Raw genomic sequence first — 9,942 nt, forward strand, 5'->3', positions numbered from 1 at the left:
ACACTGCAGCACTGTACATTTCCTCGACATTTCCCATCGAGATCCTTTCTTCATAAATCCATTAGCCCTGGTGTAATCCCCTACCTCTGAGACCAATAATATATACCAGCTGGGTCAGAGACAAAATTCGTACAATCTATTTAGCTTCAAAATTCATAGTGAAATACTGAAAATGTATTTCTCTGATATAATTATCGTGTGAGATTATCACTGATATGTCCGAGCCATCACCAAAATTGCGAAGAATTTGGTGTTCGTTAAATAGCTCATCATAAGCAAGACAAGTCAACGATTGAAGTTTTTTTTTGGAGTATCCGTGTTTTCCATATCGTTCTATTGAATTTTATATGATGGCCGAATTCGTACTCCGTGCTAAAACAAAATCAGGTCAGAAAGTCGTGAACGGATTGTCATCGAACAAGACTGTAGCCGAGTTGAAACGGAAATTATCGGAACTGACAGGGATTGATATTAATGCCCTTCTTGTACGCAATGGATTTCCACCGAAGGTACTGAATTTAAGTTGTTCAAATTCAACACTGAGTGACACTGGTATTGTATCTGGTGATACTCTCATTGTTGAGGAGAAAATCAATGTGTGCAATGGTGAAAAGGAGTCAAGGTCGCATATCGTTGATAGCGAACGATTCACTGACACACCTGGTATGCTCATGAAAAAAATTGTTCCTGCCGACAATTCGTGCCTTTTTACCAGTGTTGGATATGTACTCAATGGTAATTGCTCAATTAAAATCCTTTTACTCCGTTTTTGCATCTGTTTTTAATGGATTTTTCCATTTCCCAATTCGTGGTGGAAATGGTTGAGAATTTTCCAGAAGTTAAATTTATATTTTTAGAGTCGTGTCAAAGTATATGTCCCTGACAATTTGTAGGCAAAAATCTACACTTTCAGCTGATTATAGTGATTATTGAACTCAATTTTGATTGCTACTCTTCAAATACAACTTGATTAAATTTCATGGATTTCAATTATGTCCTCTTCTTCCGAGGAATAATTTGCCGGATGATTTTCCTCGGGAACAATTTTAGGCACCAAAAGTATTTCACCTGAACTAAATTGAAGATTTTTATTTTTGACTTCTTTTTCAGGTAAAGTTGATCCAACGTGCAGCGATTTCATGCGTGAGATAATAGCTAGTGCTGTTGCTTCTAGTCCTGAAGAATACTCCGAGGCGATACTTGGAAAACCCAATTCGGTTTATTGCGAATGGATTCTTAAAACTGATTCCTGGGGTGGTGCCATTGAAGTCTCCATTCTCTCGAAATTTTTTGGTTTGGAAATAGCCGTTGTCGATAGTGTTAACGGTATAATCAATAGATTCGGGGAGGACCAACATTATGCTCAAAGAGTTTTCCTCATTTTTGATGGAATACATTATGATCCGCTTTATCTCGAGCCACACGACGTGAGTTATATTTTCAAGACCATTAAATATGATAACAGCTGCATTTTATCATTTGTGAGGTATTAATCGAATGTTTCAGGGTGGAAGGATACAAACAATCTTCCAAACGGACGATGAGAAGGTACTTTTAGAAGCTGGCCAATTAGCCAAAGAGGCTAAATCTAGTCGTCAATATACGGACGTACAAAATTTTACTGTCAAATGTCTGGATTGCAACATTCATCTCGCTGGACAAACTGCTGCTAGTCAGCATGCCAAGGAGACTGGCCACACGAGTTTTGGGGAAATAGCGTAGCATCGTTAAAATGATCCTTTGACGAAGGATTGATTACGTGAGAAATCACTGGACCACTCGATTGGAAATCAAACAAGACATTACCTGAAATCACTGAAGATTAGGTGATTTTCCGTTCCGGCAGTGATTTCTAATGACGTCTGAAAATCATTGAAAAACAGTAGAACTCATGACGAAATCGGGTGATTTCAGAAATAATTAAATATCATTGATGAAAGTGAAACTCATTTATTTTTATTTGAGCGCACTCATTGGAGATCCTCATGCCCTTCAAATGTACACGCCATTTGACTCTTATTGTTGTACACATAAGGCCTTTCCGAGCTCGTTGACTCCACGAATATTCTGCATATTCGATTTTTAACAATTATCACATTATTGAAATTAAGCGGAAATCACGAAAAATCAAAACAAACTCATACTTGCCAATTGTTATTGGCAAATTATAATTCAAGAAATCATCGGAAATCACTGAACAACGCGATTTCGGAGTGACCTGTGACCTCGCAATTTTATCATTGAATAAACTCACTATTGTTCAAAATAGACTAGACATAAATTTTCGTGACTTTTATCTCTATCGTCAGCATAGAAACTTTACAATAAAATTTTTCTTATACTCTCAAAGATCTCAAATATGTTACTTTTTATCGGCGGCATAATATATTTAGCAACATCACGACTGGTTTCTCTCTTTTCAAATAATTATAAATAAGAATGGAATCATGAGACGTCCATTTCTTAATTTTAAATGGAGAAAAATCAATTGTTTACATTACAACTAGGGAATTTTCTGTAATCTAATCAATTGAAGTACCCGGAAAAGTTCACACAGTATATCAGCTCCGTAGCTAATAGAATATTCCTGAATCATGAAAACCAAAAGATAACGTAAATAAAATATAATTTTTTCCTTTGAAATTTCATTACGCCTGATTCTCGTCAATTTTCAGAGGAGAACACGTGGAGTATTTCATGCCAGGTGAGTTAACAGTTTATCATCACTCTCTTGAAAATTCATCTCGAAAAGCTTACGATCTAGTGGAGAGGGGGGCTAGGAAAAATATCTCCTAAATTTATTGAGTTGTATCAGAGCTGTTTTTTAACTTCCCAATGTCGTGAAGTTATCGTAATCACTCCAGAAACCGGCAATCGATTATTTGACCTTTTATCGTGAACGTATATAAGTAGCTGGTGCTCTGGATGTATATGGCACAGATTTTTCGTCGACAATAGCTCGGCAATGGAGGTCCACAGGAGCACAATCGAAACATCTTCATACAAGTTAACATTGTACGAGATTTAGAACGCCTGCCCATGTTTCATTGATATCTAACAGGTCAATAAACCCGTAAATAATCATTCGACCCTGGATCGTGAGAAAATTTCTTCATTTCGATTCAAAATGTTCTCATAGATAGTAGAAAATGAAAAATGTTCCATAAGGGAGGGTTCGATAAATATGACTGCACTTGTTGAAAAAAACGAGAAAACAAAAAAAATGATACCTCCATGAGCTGTAAACAATTGAAAAAAACATAGAGACACTTTTTCTAACCCCCAAATGTAGAAAAAATTGGGATCAACTTTCCACAAAGATAAGAGGCGATCGTTGATCTAGTTCTGACGAATTACCTGCAGATAAAGGCAGATTTTACTTTAAAAACAAAGTTTCGCCTGCGTTTTTTGAAGTTATCAAGCAGTTTCCATATAATTGCTGCGCGGAAGTGACAAAGCAGACGAAATCCACCAATCAAGGTAGGGTGACAATATTTAAACGTGCAGCGAGGCCAACTGCTGTATACTGCGTACCACTGGCACAAACTGTACAACTAGTATTTATCTGGATTATTCGGTTCAGGTTCAGTTGCAAAACAGGTAAGCGGCAACTTGCACTAATATCTGGATTCCAAATATCGACAACAAATTGATAGTTCATACAAGCAAGATCAAGCCGGTTTTTATTTTCATTTCAAGATCTGCCATTGAGTTTATTTCGTACATCAATATGGAGAGCCCATTGCCACAAATAATGGAGAGTGCTGATTCGGAATACAGACAGCCTAAAGACAGGTTAGTCAGCATACTTGATCAAATGGAACTCAGAGTTGAACAATTGAGACGTGACGCTATAAAGCTGGAGGAGGAAAAGGATACCATGCTAACAACACTCGATACCCTAAAAAATAATGAAGTACTGGGATTCCTACAAGAGCGTAAGTTCATGAACAATCGCTGATATTTTTAGCATGTGCCAAAACGTTGCAGGGTGAACAGGCAAATTTACTGATCGATACTGACTGATCGAATATCGAAGAAAACAACCACCTGAACGAAGATATGAAGTCTTCCAATAGCTTCACGCATGAAGATATTGAAAGACTTCATTGTTGAAGGCTTTATTGGAAGACTTGAGGAATAAGACGTATCAACTGTCAATGATCGAAAGATCAAGATTCATTAAATTCATAGATATAACCTTCATTTTTAAAAAGTACAAAACGCCCATTTGTTTAATTATTCGATTAGTTAATTAATTAGTTTCTTATTTAGGGAATCTTGAGCAGCGGAAAAAATAATTGATTACATGATTATACGCGAGCAATATGATGGAAAGATGATAGGATCAACACAAATACTATATGTTTAATTGCGAAATATTTGATGGAATATGACTTCGTCCAAATTTTGATCGGTTGAGCCTACTTTACTGCAGTGCAGTGCCGATAATTCTTCCAATTTATCATCTACTTCAGGGTAATTAGTTATTTATAGATTCATGTTGATTAAATTTTCAGCTGATAAAGACGATGTTTTGCGGTATGCCGATCGACTTACTTCAAGATGTCTCACTATCGACGTAATGGTGAAAGTACAACGTGATTCGATTCAAGAAGATGCCCTGCATCAGGTGTGCAAATGTTTTTATATTGTTGAATATTCACTACTACTTATTTTTTAACCCTTGTGACCAGTACTGATTTCAATAGTCTCTCAGTGAAAGACTTTTAAAATTAACATATTTTCTGGGAGTCCTAATTGCATTATTTAGATGCGTTGCTCAACTCTCATTCCCTAGAAAATAATAATTGCATTTCTCTTCTTTTTATCAGGTCAATGGGCTAATTGACAGTTTAGTGATGAATTTGAAAACTGATTTAACATCGACCCGTCAGCGTTGTACTGCATTTATGAACGCCTGCTCCTCCCAATCCAATGGCCACTCAGACAAGATCTTCGAGTCTGTTATCCTTGGGTGCACCCTGGATGACCAAAAGCGCGTTAAAAAGAGGCTTCAAGGATTACTCGATTACATCGACAAAATGAACACAATTGAAATGCAATGAGAATCAATGCTCTCCTCCATCGATGATTGTGCCTGGCGCATACAGAACACATGCAATGCATTCGATAGTTTGAAATAACTGAAACTACTAGACCGGTACTGCAGTTTAATCAAATGATTACGATCATTTCGATATCTCAAAAGTAAGCAGAATTTTTTAAATACCCACGATGTATGCACACCAGGCATACGGGTTAGTCCTTCGAACGAGACTCGGCATTTTGAGATGATAAGGAGAAATCCCGTTGAAAATGATTATTACTAGATTATGAGTAACATCAATGTGCGTGCTTGTCTTTTTGAAATTTCATTTAGTTTTCCATTAATACCCATGTAAAGCTAATTATAGGAATTCAGTGAAAAAAGCTTCGCCTAGTGACATACGCATAATACATTAAAATAAGCTATTAATGTAGGCGCAGCTATAAATTAAGGATTGAGTCCACAACTTTTCAGAATTTCTTTCTTAGCCCTTTCATGATTAAATGCCCACAGCTCATTATCTTTCTAATATTTCTCCCTGATTATAAAGGAAACATTGCAAATCCAATTGTTATTCCATTTTCTTGTGATAAGTTGAAATAAAAATTAAAACTATGGAACACTAATAACCCAAACGAATGGCTATATTTTTTCGACCAGTCACTAAAATCCCCAAAAGATCTATCATCACATAAACGTGATTGCGTGGGGCAATAGATGTTTCAGAGTAAGAAATTGTTCGTTGTAGTTTTATGTGTGTGAGTTTTCTGTTGTAATATAGGAGAAGGCAGCCGAGTGAGCAACGAGGGGCGTTGACTCCCCCTATCCAAGTCCTTGTGAAAGGTGAAGGACACTGTACACACACATTTATACACAGGTAAGATTAAGATTGTCACTCAAGTTTTATGGGAAAAATTGAATGTCCACGAGGGAATAGCATGTCGTAGAATTTCCGTTCATGTGAAACACCAACTTTTTGTCTTATTTGTCTGAAAAAAGTTCGTCCTTCAGAAAGAGTACCAAATTGATAACTTATTATTTTATTTATTCAGTTTAACATCGCACATCTACCAGTTGATAAATTATTCAAAGTCACTCGGTGAATAAAACCCAATTCTTAAGAGCGAATAATTAAAGGAGAAAATACATATACATATGTACAAAACAAGAAGGTACAATGTATAATAATACTCTAGACAAAAATGCCTCTTTTCTTGTTTGTCCTTGGGACCGTACGGCGCGGAGAACAATACACGATATTCTTATTTTTGATTCGTAGCGCAAGTTCATTTGCTTATTACTAAGATTGTAAAGGACAGGGCGTTTTTCAAGTATTCATTACAAGAGCCGGCACGCGCTCTTGACAAAATTTTTCTTTCTGTGATGCCGTTTACCACTTGGACGGAGAACAATCGTACCGTTTCCGGTTGTACGGCTACATTCGTTTGGGCTAAAAGCACCTGTAACAGAGGGATACATTTGAGTACTTGTTTTCCTGCCCCCGAATGGAAATATTGAAACGACTCAAACATGGCTTTTGGGATTTTGCAGGTATAGTGACTCAGTATGATCCAAAAAATTGATGCATTAAATTTTTAGACCGCTTGATTGTCAGTTGATAGGGGGAATATAGCGGTATTGGTATTCTAGGTATCACAAATTATTAATGAGTTGTCGATAAGAATCTGCAACCGTTGGTGGAGTGTAAATAAGTCTGCCGATGGAATCGTAGTTTTTATCCTGTAAAATCTATCAGGGTCCATCGATTTTCACGGTAGCGTGTTAAAATAAAGCCCTTTCAAATATTTATTTAACATTGCGAGAAGACATTCATGCTGAGAGATACATTTTCGCCATAATGAAAGTATTGACAATTCCAAAGGCGGTCGTGGGACAATCATTCATCATTCTAGCAACCGTCAACCTTTGGAATGTCACTCCCATTTATGTCGACTACGGAGAAATTTCACTCCAACTTTACTCTATCCAAGTAAATCGCTGTACTCTCTACTTTTCTCGAAGCAGGCAGAAGGAAGTTTTTTATTTTTTCTTAGGGGACAAATTTTATTGACTGAGAATGTCTTCTCACTCGATGAATTATTTATGATACCGTCGCTGGATAGACGTGGGATACATTTGATTTATTATTTAGTCAATATTGCGGGGCATTATAATTAATTCATTTCCTTTCAGGATTTTTTGAGAATGTTATTAACAATGCGCCGGTCCAAGTGAAATGGAAACCGAAATGCTATCCTTTTCGATGGTCCATACCTCTATATGAAGTAAACAGTTATCAGTAGAAAATTATTTACTTACTAATGACTGACGGTGATCTGGGTCCCGAGGAGTAGAGTCTCAAATCATCCTGAAAATCATCCTCGCATCTGCCCATTTCCAGGAGACATCTTGATGCCAGGTGCCTGAAGACACTCAATACGCCCACGTCTTCCTTGACAGAGGTTCGTAGGAGTTTACAGCCTAGAGCTCGACCAAGTCTCTCCGCCTCTTCTCTATTAATCAATCATCGACCATCATTCTCTCACAGTTAATTTATTGTTAAAAAATATTATAAACGAGGTGATGAAAATAATCTTACGGATCAATTTGACACTGATCCACCAAGTCGATTTTATTCTGCACCAATACCGTCGGTATTTCTCCACATTCATTCTCAACCTTAAGTTTCCACGATGGTATAGCATCGAACGAATCTCTATCAGTCGCTGAATATGCCAGCACACAAGCGTGCGCACCACGATAATAAGCGGCTGTGATAGCGTCAAATTCCTCCTGGCCAGCGGTGTCCCACAGCATTAATCGCACGTCTTCGCCATCGACCCTGTTTAATATAGCGAGACACTTCAGCAACTGAGAATTTTTTAATTAACGAAAAGAATCGCTCTGTGCGAATCACTCACTCTATTTGCCTCTCTAGGAAATCAACACCAATAGTCTTTTTGTAGTCTCTTGTATAAGTTCCCTTACAAAATCTTTGGATCATCGACGACTTACCCACTGCCCCATTGCCTACTATGACCACCTGAAACTCAATTTTAAAAAGTTTATATCCTGCGTCTGAAGCCGAAAATCTCTTTATTGAAGAACCCAGAGAAGTTATTCATTTTTAAGACTTAAATTTTGGACAGTTGCAATGCTTCCATCCGAAATCCAAAAGCATATTAAGAAGAGCATAAACTGATTTGAGATTATAAATTCCTGCTTAATTTACGACCACTGAGGAATGGATCTACCGGTCTCTGGGTCACATTCCTCGTAAGATTCGAAATTATCCGATGGGACCAAATGTATTTATGATAACGGTGCAGTCAACACAGCAACAAAATACACATGTTAAGGTGATGATTGCCGAATAAGTTGGGGAAAGGGAGTTACACCGGTTCGATTGGGTATCATACAAAAAACCGGTCCATGTACCAGACGTATCCACATGTGCTGCATCTTCAAAATACATGTCCAACAGCCGTTATTTCCATCTTTCCTCTGATTCTCAATTAGCACAAGGGGAGGGAGCAAAAAATATAATGAAAATCAACTGCAAGGAATTTCCGTCTCCTAAGTTTTCCATGAAGAAGGTGTTGATTTCACTGGCAGTAAAATTTCAAGGGATTAATTAGCTCGTGGTATATGACGGTTTGTGTGTGCAACCTGTGGGAATTGGTGGACCGAGCATACAAGAGACCAGTACCGTTAAATGCAAAGGAAACTGGAAAGCTAGACGCGCCTGCTTCATCCATCCCGCATATATTCAATCGAAATTCACAACAGTCAGGTGACTTGCCTATTAATGTTGGTAATAAATTCAAATACTCCGAACTTTTATTTCACTGGACGAGATAGAACTGGTAGGAATGAAGAATTAATTGCTTTTTTGTATGCCAAACAACATCGCTATCCTTATGATTTCACATTCCAGCGCAAGGACGAAGGGACTTTTTCCAGCGATGGAAAAAAATACTCTTCCGAGAATGGGGGCTCAAATAAAAAGGAACAAAACCATCCCAATTACAAGGAAAAATGAGCGTGCATTTGAACTGGGGGAAGTTGGTAAAAATCCTTGCAAGGGTCTATGCAGCGGTATAAGTAATCAAATATTACCTTGAGTGATATCTCGAGCTCTTCCTCCCGCATTCTGACCTTACCTTCCTTCTCATAATATCTTGTTACACTTTTCCCACCCCGGGAACTTCAAAACACACAGTTATATACATGTACAAAAAATAAAGATCTTCATGGAATCTCCAGCGCATATGAATCAGTGAAAAGCGTCAGTTTTTCACCCCAGTCTTCTTCACAAATCTTTGGCCATTGTTTCAACTTCCTCCAGAGCTCTTGGAATATTCTCCAACAAACAATCGATCGATGTAAATTTGGACAAAACCCAGGTAAGGGACTATGCGAACAGGTGAGTTCAATTGATATGATTTTCGTGGGTCCACGTGCGACCTCGACCGAATGTTGGGTGGAAGCGAACTGGTGCTGAGAACGCCGGCGAAACTGCACGAAAGCACCTGTCATCAAAAACTACCTGGCGATTCCCCGCTGAAGAAAAAGATCGCTCACACCTGTATTCCCTGGAGTCACTAGAGGATCCTGATGCCTAGGGAATTTCGAGTATGAAGTACACCGTTCAGCCGGGGTGTCTGAAGTTTATGAGTTTACCAATATAAAAAGGGAATGAATAGGTGAGGAATTGTATGTCGAACCTGTCAATAGTTGATGATTATTTCACCCTCGTAAAATTTCATAGCGGTTCTTCCCACAACGTCAAGGGTAGAACGACAGACCTAATTTATTGCAGAATTTCCAGCAGCTTATTTCGAAGATAGACCTTTTCATTAGCTTAGTTCTCATTTTTTTTAATCAATAAG

The 9,942-nt window shown here is 37.8% G+C and overlaps 3 protein-coding genes and 1 long non-coding RNA gene across 5 annotated transcripts; 2 read left to right on the forward strand and 2 right to left on the reverse strand.

Annotated features, from left to right (window-relative positions):
• Positions 1-92: 92 nt before the first annotated feature.
• LOC135160531 (ubiquitin thioesterase Otu1) lies at positions 93-1,945 on the forward strand. The gene is made up of 3 exons (XM_064117172.1): positions 93-735; positions 1,111-1,427; positions 1,507-1,945. The coding sequence occupies exons 1-3, from the start codon at positions 348-350 to the stop codon at positions 1,720-1,722; spliced, it is 921 nt and encodes a 306-aa protein (XP_063973242.1). The 5' UTR covers positions 93-347; the 3' UTR covers positions 1,723-1,945.
• LOC135160766 (uncharacterized) lies at positions 1,828-3,337 on the reverse strand. The gene is made up of 2 exons (XR_010298629.1): positions 3,231-3,337; positions 1,828-3,091 (listed from the first exon to the last, which is right to left on the reverse strand). It is a non-coding gene; the product is annotated as an uncharacterized LOC135160766 (long non-coding RNA).
• Positions 3,338-3,461: 124 nt separating this feature from the next.
• Positions 3,462-5,685, forward strand: LOC135160665 (BAG family molecular chaperone regulator 2). The gene is made up of 4 exons (XM_064117456.1): positions 3,462-3,600; positions 3,700-3,938; positions 4,521-4,633; positions 4,836-5,685. Exons 2-4 carry the CDS (start codon positions 3,731-3,733, stop codon positions 5,067-5,069), a joined length of 555 nt encoding a protein of 184 aa, XP_063973526.1. The 5' UTR covers positions 3,462-3,600; positions 3,700-3,730; the 3' UTR covers positions 5,070-5,685.
• On the reverse strand, positions 5,472-9,723 carry LOC135160576 (ras-related protein Rab-23). 2 transcript variants are annotated; one of them, XM_064117267.1, is made up of 5 exons: positions 9,170-9,723; positions 7,972-8,093; positions 7,650-7,892; positions 7,370-7,563; positions 5,472-6,510 (listed from the first exon to the last, which is right to left on the reverse strand). In XM_064117267.1, the coding sequence occupies exons 1-5, from the start codon at positions 9,200-9,202 to the stop codon at positions 6,389-6,391; spliced, it is 714 nt and encodes a 237-aa protein (XP_063973337.1). In that variant the 5' UTR covers positions 9,203-9,723; the 3' UTR covers positions 5,472-6,388. The 2 variants fall into 2 exon arrangements, with proteins under 2 accessions (XP_063973337.1, XP_063973347.1); XM_064117277.1 differs by lacking the exon at positions 9,170-9,723 and adding an exon at positions 8,489-8,656.
• Positions 9,724-9,942: the final 219 nt, after the last annotated feature.

This window comes from Diachasmimorpha longicaudata, chromosome 1 (genome assembly GCF_034640455.1).
Source record: "Diachasmimorpha longicaudata isolate KC_UGA_2023 chromosome 1, iyDiaLong2, whole genome shotgun sequence".
Lineage (NCBI taxonomy): Eukaryota > Metazoa > Arthropoda > Insecta > Hymenoptera > Braconidae > Diachasmimorpha > Diachasmimorpha longicaudata.